General features: G+C 43.8%; 1 protein-coding gene and 1 pseudogene across 1 annotated transcript; one reads left to right on the forward strand and one right to left on the reverse strand.

Annotated features, from left to right (window-relative positions):
- The first annotated feature begins 1,966 nt into the window (after positions 1-1,966).
- Positions 1,967-16,419, forward strand: GRHPR (glyoxylate and hydroxypyruvate reductase). Its single transcript, XM_066615251.1, has 9 exons — positions 1,967-2,127; positions 4,959-5,089; positions 7,494-7,566; positions 9,295-9,411; positions 10,553-10,641; positions 12,302-12,406; positions 12,760-12,895; positions 15,271-15,401; positions 16,163-16,419. The coding sequence occupies exons 1-9, from the start codon at positions 2,039-2,041 to the stop codon at positions 16,282-16,284; spliced, it is 993 nt and encodes a 330-aa protein (XP_066471348.1). The 5' UTR covers positions 1,967-2,038; the 3' UTR covers positions 16,285-16,419.
- LOC136642288 (5S ribosomal RNA) lies at positions 14,398-14,517 on the reverse strand (annotated as a pseudogene).
- Positions 16,420-17,451: the final 1,032 nt, after the last annotated feature.

The following is a 17,451-nucleotide window of genomic DNA, read 5'->3' on the forward strand; positions in this document are numbered from 1 at the left end:
ATTCATGGGCACATGTCTCATCCAGAGGCCATATGCCAGGAGCAAATCTCCATTTGTTTTATTGTTTTATACGTTGAGTGTGCTGGAGTCTAGGACTTCTAGGTCCTTCTACTTTTTTATCAGTTAAGGGGGAGGCCTAGGGATTAGCTGCTGGCCACCATTAAGGTGGACCACCCTAATCATCACTATTCAATCTCCTGAGGAACCACACAGTGGGAGAGGCAAGCATCTTCCACTGCAAGGGGGGGGGGGATTGTTTTTGCAGCTCACCAAGGAGCTCACTCCTTGTCTGAAACCCTGGATCAGACTACAGAGAACAAAGACTCAATCATGGTCTTGCACTGTGGCTAGAACTTAGAGCAGGGACAGGCAATTTAGAGCCTTCCCCTTCTCTTCTGTTTACTTATCAGAAGCGTGGTCTGCAGTCTGCCTGGTCTTCACCACTTTTGTTTATATGAGCAGAAGTGGTGCAGGCTAGGAATCCAGAAGGCAGCGCTTCCATTTCAAATAGAAGTGTCATGGACCAGGTAGGCTGCAGATCATAAGAAAGTAAGAACATAAGAACAGCTCCACTGGATCAGGCCATAGGCCCATCTAGTCCAGCTTCCTGTATCTCACAGTGGCCCCCCAAATGCCCCAGGGAGCAAATGCCCCATCATCCTGCTGGCAATCCAAATGCCCCATCATCCTGCTGGCAAGTACACTGGCACCACGAGTTACAGATGTCTGACTTACAGATGTCTGAGTTATGGACTGCTCCATCAGCACTTTAGCACAGGCAGAGTATGCCCTTTGTAGTGCTGTTTCAAGGTACATAAATTCCAACCACTAGACAGACCTCTGAAACAGAACTGGTACCCATGCTGGGGACTTAGTGTAAAGGGATGGGGTGTGTACAAATGTGTGCTTCCCCCTCCCCACACCCATGGGGATGAACATTCATGTGCATGCTGAAGTATCATGGGGGAATTGAGGCAGCATGCCCCCATTGCTGCCAAGAGGCATGGCCCTGTGACATAAATTCAAATTCAGACAGCAAGCTGACCCCTGCACTTATTTTGGGGGGAGCTAGGAGAGGAGATATAAACTTTCATTTAATTTGTGACAAATACTGCTTTGTTACCTTTAAAAGAAGCATCTAAATATTTTTACTATTACAAATAATAATAAATACGCTGCTGTGAGGTATCTTGAAGAAAGTTTTATCAGGCACATGTCCTTTTTAGTACTGTATGTGCCTGTGCTTGTATGCCTATATATGAATTTTTAACATTTACTATACTAGTAACGAATATACACATTAGTTTAATTTCCTAGTTTTTAAGGGCCGTAAAGTCGGCTATGGAGTTTGTAAAAGCCTAGCCACTGAGATAAATACATCTTGTGTGTGTAGTGGGACTTCCTCCCTAGAACAGTGTTTCTCAAACTGTGGGTTGGAACCCACCATGTGGGTCGTGAGCCAATTTCAGGTGGATCCCCATTCATTTCAATATTTTATTTTTAATATGTTAGACTTGAGGCTACCATGGTATGTTGCATTTGGGGAAATGTGACAGATCTGTACTTTAACAGGCTACTATGTATATGTTTTTAACAATGATAGTCAATGAGGCTTTCTCCTGGGCAAGTGTGGATAGGAACGCACCTTAGGATTGTTGAAAATGTTCCTGCTTGATGATGTCACTTCCAGCAATGACATCACTTCTAGGTTAATGACATCACTTCCGGTGGGCCCTGACAGATTCCCATTCCAAAAAGTGGGTCCCAATGCTAAAAGTTTGAGAACCACTGCCAAAAGTGCAGGGGGGGAACCAAACACCATGTGTAGGCTGTCACTCTTGATCCTGCCGCTGGGGACCGGCACATTCGCACCTGGAGAGGCTGATGCCAGAAACAAAAAAAGGGGAACGAACGAGAGCGCCTTTCGAAGCTGGCAGCCAGAGGGCGCTGCAGAGCAAGGGCCGAGGCGCCAGGCGGGCGGGCGGACGAGGCTGACTCGGCTGCGGCTGCCCGGAGGAGCCTCGGAGCGGCCAGGCGCATGAGAGCGGCGGCGCGGCAGCTCATGAAGGTCTTCGTGACGCGGCGGATCCCCTCCGAGGGGCAGGCTGTCCTCGCGCAGGCCGGGCTGTAAGTGCGCCGAGAGCGGGCCGCTGCTGCAAGCCTCCTGCTGTGGGGCTTCTTCCCTTCCGGCTGCTTCTCCTTCCGCAGCCGAGCTGCGCCCTTGGGGAGCCTGTGCTTGGGCTCCGTGCGCTCAGTGGCGTAGCTGGAGGGGGTGCAAAGCTCTAAGTTTTGCAGGGAGCCTCACCGCCGCGTGCAATCTGCGGTGAGGCTCCCTGCAAAACGTCGTGCTTTGCACCCCCACTGCATGCACTTGGGCGGAGTCGGGGCCTTCGTGCGAGTGCTTGATCGGGGCTCCTGTCCACTTTTCTTCCTGCCACCTTGGAGGGCGCCTGGGGTCGTGCTCCGTGGGGGCGGGCTGGGGCTGCCCTTGATGAGCCTCGGGGTGCAGGCAGTGCCCACCATCACGTTGAGGCTCACTGCCACTTGAGTCCCCTTCTTACAGTGGCGATCCATAAAGTCTGCTCTGCTGCACTGCGGGGGCTGGGGTGGGGGGGCAGAGTACTGTGGTTGGTTGGAAGGAGACAAAACTTTACTGGGGTAATGATTAAGGAGGGGGAAAGCATGTATGAAAGCAAGATGTGCTTGTATTTCTGCACAACGTTGCATATACACAACAGGGACCAAATGCCTACACCTGTGGGCTGTGCAAAAAGTGTTTCGCAGACTGTGGGTCGGGACCCACTAGGTGGCTCGCGAGCCAATTTCTGAACTTTTAACAGGCTACTATGTATATGTTTTTAACAATGATAGTCAATGTGGCTTACTCCTGAGTAAGTGTGGGTAGGTTTGCAGCCTAGGATTGTTAAAACATTTTCCTGCTTGATGATGTCACTTCTGGTCATGACATCACTTCCAGCGGGTCCTGACAGATTCTCATTCTAAAAAAGTGGGTCCTAGTGCTGAATGTGTGAGAACCTCTGAGTTAAAGGATAGCCACAAGACAATCTGCACTCCCCCCCATGCAGGTGGGCACCCGCCCTTCTCACACCGTGTTGTTATTGCTTTGTGGAAAGAGTAAGAGTAATCAAAGAGTAACTAATCTGTGATAAGTGATCAACTGTAGGTGTCCTCCGACTATATTTTTTATATACCTCTTATGTAGAGGTGGGAGAGTATACAAGGTCTGACAAGGCTTTGGGGAAGAGGGTGTTGCATGGTCCTCTGCACAGGGTAGACTGAGAGTGAGAACTTTGTTCCATAGGGCCATATCTGCTGAGTTGAGCTGGACTAAAAATGTTCTGGGTTGCAAATTTTTAGAGCAGCCTAGAGTCTGTTGATGCCTAGGAATTTGAGGTGGCTTGCTTAAACAGAGAGGCACAGGGGGCTCTCTCAGACAGTTGGGCACTGGTCACTTGGAACTTCTTTCAAAGAGTATTTCCATTATATATAGAGTCATACCCAATACTATACCCATACTATTATAGAGTTATACCCAATTCTGTCCTGTTCCACTCTTCAACCACTTGGTAGTAAACTGTGACCTTTGTCACTTTGGCTAGAGGGGGCTCAAGCACTGGATCTTCTGTACAGTTGTATAGTTGTCTCCTTCAAAATGCAGTGTCCACTTTGAAGGGTCCTTATATTTGGCTTCCTGGACAACTGAATGTGTAATATCTATTGTCTTACCCGCAAACCTTGGTGAGACCTCCTCCTCTTTCTCCTTGGGGCACCTTTTCTCCATAGATTTATCATCAAAAGACCTATAGCACATTGCCAGAGGTTCAAGGTGCACAGTCTCTGTTCACACAGAGCTCTGGCAATACCTGTTGGGCCTCAGTGATGTACTGCATGAGCTGCACGCAAGCCCTGGCCTCAAACAGACCTGGCACATTTCTGAAGGGTTGCCCAAAAAGCCATCATTATTTCCTAGTGTCCTGTTTAAAAGGTCATGCATCTTACTGATGAGATCATGTTAAAATAGTTAGAATTCAATTGTTTTTTTGCTGGCTGATATTTTAACAACATTATGTTAACAAGAAGTTCTCCCAGATTGTAACAATAGTTAATTGTTTGTGCAAACCAGGGTACCACAAATTATGGCTTGGTTCAGTAGCCAAGCCATTATTTATGGTTGCCATGGACACTTCCAGCACATGCAGAGGATTTGGGAAAGGTTGTTTTGACCTGTACTGTGTCTGCTATTCCAAAGCTTAGTGGAAGGGGCCACTCTTCCTAAATCCTCTGTGCCATGCTATGCCAGAAGCAGATGCTTCTGTTTCCTCCAGAGTTCAGTGCAATCTAAGATACTTCCTTCAAGTTCTCTGCAATTTATGGAAGATGTTGGAGAGGGGATCAGGTGTTCTTGTCTCTAACCAACTAAGAGCAGATTTCTGGAGGCGTGGGCAAACTCAAGTGGGATATTGAATATTGATTCATAATTGGGACATAGGCTGATTATCTTCTTAAATACAGAGCTGGACAGTGATGGCTGCCTGCCAGATGAGAGATAAAACTTGTGCTGGACAAGTTGAGAGGGTACAAAGAAGTTAAGAAATTCCTGCCACTTAAAAGGTGGAGAAGGTACCTTTCTTGCAAAAGTATTCAGCAAAATATGGGTGATCTCAGATGGACAGCAGCTGTAAGAGCTCTAAATGGCTGGTCCCTCCTTTGGACAAACAGTCCCATCATAAAGTAACAATGGCCACCCTCTCTCCTTCAGAGGGACAGTATTAGCAGGAAGGTGCAATGGTCAGTCTTCTTCAAGTAGGCAGCACTAACATGGAGGGGGTGGGCCACATCAACATGAGAACAATGACTGTAGTTTCATCTGAAGTTTTAAAATGATTAACAGTTGTCCTCGGCTCCATATGATTCAATGTTTTCTTCCTCCTCTGAAGCAGCAGTGTCCAGCAGTGGGATTCAGATGAGCCTATCCCGCAGTCAGAATTGCTAGCAGGAGTTGCTGGCAAGGATGGACTTCTGTGCCTCTTGTCTGATCGGATAGACAAGGAAGTCCTGGACGCAGCAGGTGAGCATAAATGGCAGTCAGATGGAATGAGTTTGAATGGCGAAGAAAAGGTGGATACAGGGATGTTGTAGGAATATTAATATGCCCAGTGTCTTCCTGTCACTGTACTGTGGATTGGCTGAGTTTCTGCACGCTCCCCAATATGGATATAATATTTCATCCAAATGTGGGTAAGTCTGCAGTTGGTTTCTCATTCCTTATTAGTTTTAGAAGTGCAGTCTGAATAAGTTCCTGGGATGAGAACCAACTCCATCCTCATTCGTCTTATCTCCTTCCTTCTGATGCTGGTGAAGGCTTGTATCCAGCTCCCTGGGATAATCTGTTTAAACAGTCCATGTCTCTGAATAACTGTAAACCAAACATGAGGTCAAATCCCTTGATTTTTGTGTTGCATTTATGTGTGCTGGGTTTTGTTTGTCTGTTCTCCAACCACCCTTCAAAGAGAGATATTTGGACCTTGACCGGCAAATATTGATCTTACTATAAAGGCTTCCTAGGAATTTGGACCCCCTTCCCCACCCCCAGTGTCATGTGCTGTACAAACACAGAAGAAAACCCAAATGATGTTTATGGTGAACTTTAACAGTTTGCAATGGAGAGAGACCACTGCTCTTATTATTTCTTTGGGAAGCGTGAGGACACTCCAAACAACCCCCACTTATCTTTGAAGTAGATGCAGTCAAATAATAATCAACTTCCCTTTATGGTACCAGCTTTGTGCGGATTATCCCTATCTTTTCACAGTAGGGCTTTGCACTGATCCTGTTCCCAAGTCTGCCTGACATCTCTGTGTTAGATATCATTATGTTCAGATAAAGTTTATAGAACGAGGAGCCAACCCATTTAGGCCTGGTTTTAATAATAATAATCTGGGCAATCTCAGATTGTGTTAGTGTATACCTGTTAGACCCCTATTTGAATACACATCCAGTACACAAACTTCAGGCAGGCCCAGGGTGGATGGCATGATCCTGATTTCCTATCATATGTAAATAGAGAACATCTGCATAGGGCTGGTTTTTAATGCATTATGATGGTATAGGCAGGCCCTCTGCAGGTAAGAAAACTCTAGATACAGGGTATACAGTACTCTCCCTGACAGTACCTTGTTACAGTACCTTTGTTTTTCATCCATAGCAATGGGAACATGGATGTTTTTGCTTAAACTGAAGAATTCTTGCTTAAACTGAAGAACATGATTGCAGACATAGAACCTGCATGTGAGAGGGAAACTAAGGAACATTGGCAGGGAGCAGGAGAGAGCTCTCTAGTTTCCATCTAGGGTGCAGGCTCCATGCCTGCAATCACATTCTACAGTTTAAGCAAGAAGTCTTCAGTTTAAGCAAAAAACAACCATGCTGCCAAAGTTACTGTAATGGGCACAGGGGTTGCGCACAGGGATCCCTAAAATCCACGGATAATTGAAACCGTGGATACCAGATCCGCAGATACAGAGGCCTGCCTGTACCGAGTTCTGAATTTCCTTATTGTCTTTGAATATATTCTGTGTTTAGTCTTGGAAGCTACCTTTGGGAATATTTTTTCTTTAAAAGCCAGGTTTAAATATTGTCACATGATCAGTATTTTATCTCTGTTGTCTTTACAGTCTTCAAATGTGTGCAGAAGACAGGCATTTGAGCATGTGTACTTGATGTGAGGTATCTGCCCTGGAGAGCAGAGGGCCACTAGTAATGTGGCTATTTACAGGACTGATGGCAAGCGGCCACCGGTCCAAATGCCAGAAAGGCCATACTTTGATAAAACCATGTAATCACTCCCTTAATTACACCATGGAACGTAACACTCCAAGTTTGAATGGAGACTTGTTTACTCCTTAATTTTGAATGGAACTTTCATAATTCAGATGAAGTCTTCAGATGAACAGCTTCATTGGGTGTCTTGTGACCATAGTTGCCTCCTAGGGACTCTTGAGTTCCAGGAAAAACAACTTTTGTAAAAGTTCTACATGTCCTCAAGAGCAAGCTAATGAGCCTCCAACTAAATTTCAGCCATAGATAGATTGATGATCAGTTAAAATATTTACTTGGTTGACTGACTATTCAGCATAGCTATACTTACATATTGAATAATTTAAGCAAAGTGGAATTTGAAATGGCAATTTGTTAGCTTTGGATACATCTGGACAAGAAGGAAAAAAAAACACACTTTTCCACAGTTGCTAATGCGGATGAAGTTATTGAAATGCCCTGCTTACGAGTGGGCCATTCTGGATCCCACTTCTGCTATATTTGCTTGTCACTTTGTTCACTTTGTTGTATGTGAATTTTATATGATTTGCTGCTGAGGCTAATTAGGTTTGTCAGCTGCCTTTTCTTTGATTGACAGGTCTTTGTTTTCCCATTAACAATTTTTATCTGGAATATGTGGTCTTCATCTTTTATAGGGCCAACCCTTAAAGTAATCAGTACATTGTCTGTGGGATATGATCATCTTGCTGTTGCTGAAATTAAAAAACGGTAAGACTGACTCCTAGGCCCAAGTTTTGCAATACCCACATCAGTAAAAAGTAACTTGGGAGTAAAGTGTTCTTCACTTGGCATACCTTTGTGGTTGGTGTACTTTGTTGTGGCTTTTTCACTGATAATTGCACCATCCCAGAGCTTTTCCATAAAAAATCAGCCATTGAGGTTTAAATACATACATTTGAGTGTGACATTCAACTCAGTGTGAGTTCAGCTCTTATTCCTTAAAGGAATATCTGTTCCCTCATGGGCCTCCTCACATGTTCAGGTCAGGGCTCTCCAGACTCTGGCCCATGGTCCGACCCATGGAACCCTGCCTAATCCCTTCCCCCCCTTGAGGGATTCCCCCGCCTAATCTCTTGTGCTTACTGTTCCGCTACAACAGTATTATTGCCCTCCATCGCTGTACAGGGACGCTTCAGGCAGTCATGTCTGCCCAGATATCCTGCTGCACAGCCTGCAGGGAAACTAGGCAATAGACACGACTCTCCAGAGTGTCCCTGTACAGCAATGGAGGGCAATAAGATGTGGCACTGTGGCGGAACAGTAAGTGTGGGACAGGGTTTTTTTTTCAAGACATAGCGGTCTCCAGTTGGAGACCACTGGTTCAGGTGATCAGAAGGAGCTGTTTCAGGTCCCTGGCTTTTTGACACTTGAAACATTGTTACAAACATCAGAACCTCTTCAGTCCTGGGTCTTTCGCTATGGAACTCCTTGCTGAAGAAAGCCTTCCTGAAACTTTAGGTTGTGGGTGAAAACATTTATATTTTATGAAGCCTTCAAAGGGGTTAGCTAATGGGGTGATATTGTTAGACATTTTCCCATAATGTTCCCTCTTAGTGTCTCAATCAAGGCATCATGCCAAACCATGGTTACAGAATGTAATGTCTGGATTGACAAACTGCATTTCGCAGGCAAATCAAATTGGAAACCATGATTTAAAGTGGGTTTGCAAACCATGGCTTGTATTAACTGAAGTTTGCCTTGATGCTTGAATTAGTAGGCCACAGTTACAGCTATAACTCCACCTCCAGAGTCTACTGTACTGTGGGGAAAGGTGTGAACTGACTGTGCAGTCCTGTGCATGTCTACTCAGAAGTAAGTTCCATTGTGTTTAGTGAGACTTACTCCCAGGAAAGTGTGTATATTATTGCAGCCTTAATGAAGTTGAGTAGCGATGGAAAATGAAAGTCAGGTAAGCCACTGTGACCATGCTTGGCTTCTTGTAAGTTTGGAAGCACGGACCATGATTTGCTATATCACTCATTTGGTCCAGCTCGTGGTTCTGATTTGATGTTTTTAATGGTCTTAAATTAGTTTGACAGTTCTTGCCTATTTTATGTAAAGCCATCTTGGGGGGCGGGCGGTTCTGTTGTGTTGAAAAGCAGAGTAGAATAAATAAAACCTCATGTTTATTATCCTATTTGCTGTGGCCTGATATGCGGCCTGATATTTGCTGTGGCCTGATATAAATCACCAGGTCAGAGATCATCCTGTTGTTCTTCATGCATAAGCATGTAGGGTGAAGAACTGTGCCAGTCTGTCCTATGTACTGTATGTTGAGGTGCTCAGGCACTCTTGCCTTAGAAATATTTGCAATGAAGAAGTGCCTTTCAGGAATGGATATAACACTTTAAGCAGGCTTGAGCAAAATGAAATGAGTACATTTAAGCCTTGTGGATCAAAGCACAAAAGGATCTGACTGCTTCGTTTAAATTCTAGCGGAATTCGTGTGGGGTACACGCCAGACATCCTAACAGATGCCACTGCTGAACTCACTGTAGCTTTGCTCCTAGCAGTGTCTCGCAGGCTGCCTGAATCGGTGGAGGAAGTGAAAAAGTGAGTGCCTTTAACCTGGTTCTGAAGTGGGACAGTGCACAGCAGCCCATATAGCACTGTTTTGAATCTTGGGGGGTGGTGACATATCTGGTTGTTCTCATTAAGGCATGTACAAAATTGGGGATTGGGAGGGGGGAGCTGGAGATGCTTTCAACTCCTTGCTCTTGTCCTTTGGGCTACTGTAGTGTGGTGGTTACGACCTTGTTCACACAAACTACGATGAACCTGTAAAACGGTTCCCAGGCTATACACACTGCAGAGGGAAGGGTTGTTTCAGTGTATACAAAAGTGTCAATGCCTGCAGAAAACTAGGTATCGGAGAGAAAGCTAGGCTCAAACTATTCTCTCTAGCATATGGTTTTCTTTGTGCAGAGAAAGACTTGATATAGAGAAATGTTCGACAGTGTAGCACCCACCTCTGGTTGTGAAACAACACATCCCAGATTCACCCTTGGTTGAGGTGGTTGAATGGACTGTTCCACATCAGGCTGCAGATTGGAGGATTCCTATTTTGAATGCTGTCTTGTGTTACCAGCAAGTAAAAAGCAGCACAAAGACAGCTAGGTTCTATCCCAGTCTTTTCTCTACTTTGCTAGTTTTCTTTTTTGCAGGAAGTTATTTTGCATTTTGTACCATTAAACAAAAATGCAATCGGACTGCTTGAGTTAGACTAACACTGCCCTGTAATTGTGATGTATCGGGGTGCCAAAATGTATGCTCATTAAACCCTTGCAGAGAAGTTGAACCCCACCCAGTTGGCAGAATTGAGCATCTCTAAGTGCTTGTTTTGGGGGGAGAAACAACCTTGGTTCCAGTGGCTGCTTGGCAAGTGTGTATTTTCTTCTGCCCACCCAATGAGTATAGAGTTGCCGAGGTGGAGAGCTAGGGACTGGACCGGCTGTGAAATCACTCTGTGCATGGTAAGTACTACAGTAACCAAGAACATAGACTGCCTCTGTAGTTTCCGTTGTTTGTGGCTGCTCAATTCTGGACTGCTCTCAGTTCAGTTCTCAGGCAGGAGTCTCTTAAGGACATGCAGCTTTTTCTTGACTCAGCTGCCTACTGTTCAGGCTGAGCTCCAAGGCCAAATTTTTGGCCTAACTTACCTAACGTCTCCTGTCATTTTGGTTCCTCTTTGCAGTGGTGGCTGGACAACCTGGAAGCCCCTTTGGATGTGTGGCTATGGACTTTCTGGCAGCACAGTTGGGATTATAGGACTTGGAAGAATCGGTAATTCCTGTCTTGTGCTAGTGTTAAATATTTTTATCTTGCCCTTCTACCATGATGCCTGCAGATGATTTTGAACTTTACAGCTCAGAGGTGGATGAATGAGTAGGTTAAGGAATAAGAAAGAAATGAACCAACCCTGTGAACTCTATGCCCAGACTTTGGCCTCCAGTCACCCCCACACACTATTACACCTTTATTTACTGCAGCAGGTGATGGCACTACCCAGCCCGACACAAGAACACAAAGACTTTTAATTGTACCACCTTTGCAGAGTTGGGCATTCTGAGTTCACCAAGTACAAATTATCATTCCTGCAACAACCATACTTTTAATTGTCTCAGAAATCTGGAGCAAGCTGGACTTTCTACAGTCAAGTGACTCTGTAAACAATCCACTGCTCCATAGCAGAATCATTCTGATCATTCTTTCCATGCCCTCTTTGACTCTCAAATTCTACTTCAGATTTGTGATGTCAAAATGTTTCTGGACCTAGCTGCTGCCATCAGCATGACAGTGCCCATAGGTACTGGCTGAGCTCAAACAAATGTGGCTGGGCAATACAAGAGATCCAGACTCAGAGAATTTTTAAAATCTTCTGTATATTAGTTGACAATCTGTAACTGGAATAGTGCTTGCTGTTGTTGGTTGTTGTTGTTGTTGTTACTGTTAACAACAACAACAGTATTTTTATATTGCTTTTCAATGAAAAGTTCACAGAGAAAATCACATAATGGCTCCCTGTCCCATAAGGGCTTAGAATCTAAAAATTTAGAAATATTTTGAGGATAGCTGTTGTCTGCAACTTGGGAAACATTTCCCTCAGTCATCTTTAATGGGAAGGTGAATACAGATGACCATTTACCAAGTGGCCATTGTGCAGTGCACATTGTGTACTTGGCCAGGGTGACCAGATGTCAGAACTGCAAAAGGGGACATGGTACCCCACGATGTAGGACATCAAAGAAAAATGTAGGACATGTCAAAAGCTAAAAACACTCCTATGTTGATTTCATGTGGTTAATTTAAAGACTATATTACTTATTATTAAATTTAAAACTACATTACATACGTAAAATTTATTAATCACAAGAAGGCTATGCGCTGCCTGCAAGGGCCCGCTTACAGGGAAAAGGAGAACATTTCAGTTGTTTTCCAGGACAGGAGGGTAAAAAAAAAGAGGACATATCCTGGAAAAAGACGACCATCTGGTCAACCTGTACTTGGCAAACCAGGTCTGTATCATCTTGCCAAGCAGTAAGGAGAACCTCGCCATGCATCTGGTTCAGATTAGTGATGAAATGCTTGTCAGCATCTGCCCTCTGCTGTGTTTTCCCCTTTCCCTCTGCCCTCATTCACTTAATGCTCTTGCTAGTACTTCATCGAGTGGTCACCCCTATGCCAACTGGCTGACCAGTTTAATTGGTGCTCGTATTGGATTTTGATTTGGACTGCTTCTGTGGAGGAGGGAAGCCTCCGGCTTTTGTTTTTCCCCACAGATATAGTATGTGTGTTTGGAAATGCTGATGCAGTTTCAAGGCCCCACCTCTGTGGTGTAGCATCCTTGCATAGTATTCAAGTCGTCTTCTTGTGGAGGAAGGGACTCCTGCTTCAAAGGAGGAGAAATGCTTGACTATCCTGCTATGCGTATTCTTGTTTCTAGGACAGGCTGTGGCACAACGTCTGAAACCTTTCGGAGTCCAGAAATTCTTGTATACGGGGCGTCACCCCAAGTCTGATGCTGCTGCGGAATTAAAAGCAGAGTTTGGTGAGAATCATACATTATAGAATCATAGAGTTGGAAGCGACCTGCAAGTCAATCAAATCAAAGCTCCTGCCAATGTAGACACAGTTACCACATCCCCGGTAGGTGGCTGTCTGGCTTCTGCATAAAGACTTTCAATGATGGAGAGTCTAAATTACATCAGTTACCGAAGGTTAGGAACGAATAAGAAATGAGTAGAATTAGGATCAGTTGGTGAAAATCCAGAGATTCGCTAAAGTCTGTACACAGATGAATTATTGTTACAAAACTGTGACACTGGAGAGCAGTTAAATTGAGGAGAAAGCAGGAGTACCTCTCAAGCAACCCTGAGTGTGTTCGTATTCTCTCTTTTCTAGTACCACTTGCCAAGCTTGCAGAGGAGTCTGACTTTGTCATTGTAACATGTTCTCTGACGCCAGACACCCAAGGGATGTGCAACAGAGATTTCTTTTGCAAGATGAAAAGAACGTCTGTGTTCATCAACACAAGCAGGTGAGTACAGATGTGGCCCAGACTATGAAGCAGAGCAAAGGGATCAGATTTGGGGTCATTTCCCATCATTTGGTTTCCTGTCACAGGAGTGTTTTTGTGTATGATGACTAAAGTAACAAGAGTAAAAATGAGCCTACGTATTAGAAAGAGGTTCTCCTGAATTTCTGCCATACCTTTGTCTGGGATGAGTAGGAAAATGCATAAATCATTCATTTTATCCATTAAGGGCCTTTCTTTGCAATTGTACAACTTAATATAGGTAACTATAACACCAAATACAAATTAAATTATATAAATAATTCTTGATGAGAGACTTGTACCTACAAAAAGGTGAAAAGCCATTTGGAGCACAATTCTATGCATGTGTACTCAGAAGTCTGCTCCATTGTGTCCAATGGGGTTTACTTCCAGGAAAGTGTATATAGGATTTCAGCCTTAGAGAATCAGTTGGGATTCGTTCAGTGCTGCTTTGTGTTGAAGCCTAGTCTGTGTTAGTTATGATAGCTGCATGAGTTTGCTTTCAACTCTCAGCTTGGCTGCTGCTCCTTGAATGCAGGCAGTATCATGTAACTTTTCAGCAGCTCTTTCTTCTGCAACCCTCTCAGCTACCTAGTTGCAATTTAAATGCACCCACAGCTAGTGCTGCTCTCACCTCAGCAGTGCTGTAGTACTTCTGGCCTGGCTATTTCCTCTTTAAGTTGCGACATACAATTGTAACATCCCATTGAAATTCCGCCAGTGGTGAATGTACCACTGCTGGAAAGGCACCAGTATACAGTACACATGCCTTTTTACTGGTTGAGCTTTTGTTGTGAGATTCATCCTAGTACAGCAAGGGCGATCCACCCAGCAAACAAGCTTTTGCAACACAATGCCTCACTTGTCTAGCTGGATGTGTCTTTTGTACACGTTACCTTCTCGAATCATATCTTTCCAGCATTGTCATATTTTGTAATTCTTCCCTCAAATAACACATAAACTATATGGAATGCTTCATCACAAGAGTTGCAGGAGCCTAAGGCTTGTCTCAAAAGATGTCTACCCTCAAAATCAAGCAGACTTCAGATTTTTTTTAAGTGACAGATACCAGCAGAGGTATTATACTTAATATTTATATAGTATGCTACTGCTTCGTATAAAGTGCTTCATATGCTTTATCTCACTAATCCTTAATGTAGGTCATCATTATCACTATATTGCAAAGGGGGGTGGGTGGGTAATTTTCCGGCAATGCAACTCCAAGGTAAGGGAGCAAATACTGTATTACGTTGAGGAGACCTCTGTGAGCCCCCCAACTGCACGATGCAGCATATACCCCATTGGCACAGCTATGACAGTGCTGGAAAGTAGGCTAGGATTGTGCCCCAACTCAATGACCTCACGGCAAAGCTGGTACACACTCTCACCACTGCATTGTCATCACAAGCCAATAGACTTATTTAAGCTGCACTTCAGCTTTGAGAAATGGTTGGCAACCTTCAGTCTCGAAAGACTATGGTACGAGCCCACAGCACCCAGTATTCCCAGGCGGTCTCCCATCCAAGTACTAACCAGGCCTGACCCTGCTTAGCTTCCAAGATCAGATGAGATTGGGCATGTGCAGGGTAACAGTAGATGCGGCTCTAAGCATTTGGTTAATGCTTAATCAGTTTCACTGCCAGATTTCTCTCAGCAAAACTCAGAATTTGACTAAACATTAACTTTAGTTTGGATGGCTTGATAGTTCATTTCTTATCTAACGTGGTCTGGCTGCTGTCATGTGGCATAGAAAGTTCCTGTGTTGGTGTCCCACTTCTCTGGAGGTCAAGAGCATTTCATTTTGACTGTTCATGTTACTTTAATGGGGAAGTGGCAACACTGTCACATTGGTAACCTGAAGACCGTTCATGCATGCAACTATGACTGTATGTATGTGAGCATACATCAGATGTCTATGAATTGATTCAGTTGAGAAACAGTGCCTTTGAGAGGTAGCGTTAATCTTAAGAGCTCATTCACATATGCAAGCCATCAAACGTTAAATGTCTAGGTGCAAACCAGCTATCATTTACAATGTAAACCAAAATTCCTTTTTGCTACCCCACTCCCATCCCAACTTTGAACTAGAGACAACTACCACCACAGGGAACTTCAGCATTGTTCCTCCTGCACAACTTCCTCTATTATTATAGTCTGAGAAGCAGTAAAGCAACATCCATGCTATTCAAGTAAAGCATGAATTAAATTGCCATGCAAATTCCCAGTGATAAATAAAATCAACCATTTCCTTTTAGCTTATCAGCGCTTTCAGAATCTTGAATACTGTTGAGAATTTGTATGTATGCACCATGCAAAATCTGGTCTGAAATGCCTGTTTTGTCACTTCTTTCTGTTAGGGGAACTGTGGTTAATCAAGATGACCTATATGAAGCTTTGGTCAATGGCCACATTGCAGCAGCTGGTCTAGATGTTACAACCCCAGAACCATTGCCTACTAACCATCAACTCCTTTCCCTAAAGAACTGTGGTAAGCTTAACTAATTACACAAAGTGCATGAACATCTTTCAGCTGATGGGTATTAGATAATCATGCTCTATCTATTCAGCCTCACTGTACAGTGTAGGCAAGGCTCAACAGCAGCTAGATGCTTTTTGGAAGGGCATAGGGGGGTACAGGTTGAGTAGAGAAGCCAGTTGTACTATAGCTATTTGAACACAGGCTGTGAGTATTTAAGACCTGAAACACACAAGAGAAGCTGCATCTTCTGGTTTCAGAAGTTTCTTCATACTTTCAAGTAACTGCTTACAACTTGCAGCTAAAACACACAGTATTTCTTTGTGTCATAAAGCACACAATGTTTTATCAAAAACACACGATTCTTAGAAAAGAATCCTATGCACAAAGCCCTTTGCTGTGGCTTTTCTCTTGCCCTAGGCACATGGGCTACTGAAGTGAAAGAAAAACAGATACATCTAATTCAAACAAGCCTGAAGTGCTTCCTCAGAACCTACCATCCATTTCCAGCTCCAGCTCCTTTGAGAAACCTGGGCTCCTTGGCATAAACTGCCTCAGCCTGTGAGGAAAAGAAGGAAGCAAGGGAAGCCCTTCAAAAGAGCACTGAGGAAAAAAGTTCACCTGTCAAAGCATGTTCACTAGTCAGCCAAGTGGTCTGTTACAACAATAAAGCAATTCAGTGAAGTTAGTGAAACTGCAGCTGACCCTCAAGATAGCTAGATATATGTTGGCTTGTACCCTAAAAATACTCTTTCCCCTGGTGTCTTGAACAGTGATTTTGCCTCACATTGGAAGTGCCACCTATGCTACAAGAAATAGGATGTCAGTGTTGGCTGCCAACAACCTTCTGGCTGGCTTGAAAGGAGATAGCATGCCAAGTGAACTCAAATTATGAAGAGAGAACACTGGAACAGCACATATTCAAGTTGTGGTAACTTTAGTGGAGCTTCATTTGTGTTTGTCCTCTGTGGAAAGCGGTTGAAGCAATTGTTTTTTCCAAACAAAATATTAAAACAGTTGACATGGCAAACTCTCTTTGGTTTCTAATTCACATGTATTTGTAAGAGCATTTTCCAGAGCCAGGAAAGAAGCAAGTAAATTCTGGGTAGAGTGTATTCAAGTATGTAGTTTTTGGTATGTAAAACACAGCCAGAAGGTAGCAAATTTGAGTTATGAAGTGTTGTTCTCACCTCCCCCCTTCCATTTATACCTATTTCAGAAAGTTATCTTGGCATATACAGAAGTAGGGACCTCTTTTTCTCTTCTCTGCATTAAAGCACTGCTCGGCTTCCTTACTTTAATGGTCTATTACCCATTTAGCAAGAAAGACCTGCTATCATATTCCACACTTCTTTGCCCACTAATGTTTGATAATTCCTGTTCTGCTTACCCCCACCCTAAGTTCTTCTGTCCAAAGGCCTCCATAAAATTGTGATCCAAAAGCAACAATTGTATCTTTCCTCACAGAAACAGGCCTGCAAATATGTACTTGCTGAGACCTTCACTCTTTCAGATAGTCTTTATCGTGTGTGGGTCTAAACCAAAATCAAATAACCTACAAGTGCAAGCACTCCAAAAATTATTTCGAGTACAGATCCAACCTTGTTATATATGGATGTTTTATACACAGATTTGACTCAACACAAATGGCCAATGCAAATGAGAAGGAATGTGCTGATCCCTGGAGAAGGGAAAGAAGTCATCCCTTTAAAATCAGAGTTTTAAAAACTACTTTTTACTGTTACTGCTTTGTACTGTTGTAGACAGTCATGGAAGAGATTACAGGTATATCCTGCTTATTATATTTTTCAAGGGGGGAGGAATCCACAGATTTTTCTATCTCAAAACTGATGAGAAGTGCCCTTTAAATTAAAGGAAAACAGTCGTTTAACAATAACCTCCTTAATGCAAGAGGGGGGAGCAGGCTGACAATCCATCAATCCTTTATTTATTTATTTTTCACATTTTTATACCGCCCTTCCTCCAAAGAGCTCAGGGCGGTTTACACAGCTGCTCCTCCCCTCTTTCTTGTCCTCACAACAACCCTGTGAGGTAGGTGAGG

This window comes from Tiliqua scincoides, chromosome 2 (assembly GCF_035046505.1).
Source record: "Tiliqua scincoides isolate rTilSci1 chromosome 2, rTilSci1.hap2, whole genome shotgun sequence".
NCBI classification, from domain to species: Eukaryota; Metazoa; Chordata; class Lepidosauria; order Squamata; family Scincidae; genus Tiliqua; species Tiliqua scincoides.

What these genes read in the sequence shown, in the direction of transcription:
- GRHPR (XM_066615251.1), top strand. Translation starts at nt 2,039, where the DNA reads ATGAGAGCGGCGGCGCGGCAGCTCATGAAGGTCTTCGTGACGCGGCGG. An exon ending in GTCCTCGCGCAGGCCGGGCT is followed by an intron (nt 2,128 to 4,958) that starts GTAAGTGCGCCG and finishes CCTCCTCTGAAG; the next exon opens with CAGCAGTGTCCAGCAGTGGG. An exon ending in CCTTTCCCTAAAGAACTGTG is followed by an intron (nt 15,402 to 16,162) that starts GTAAGCTTAACT and finishes TGTCTTGAACAG; the next exon opens with TGATTTTGCCTCACATTGGA.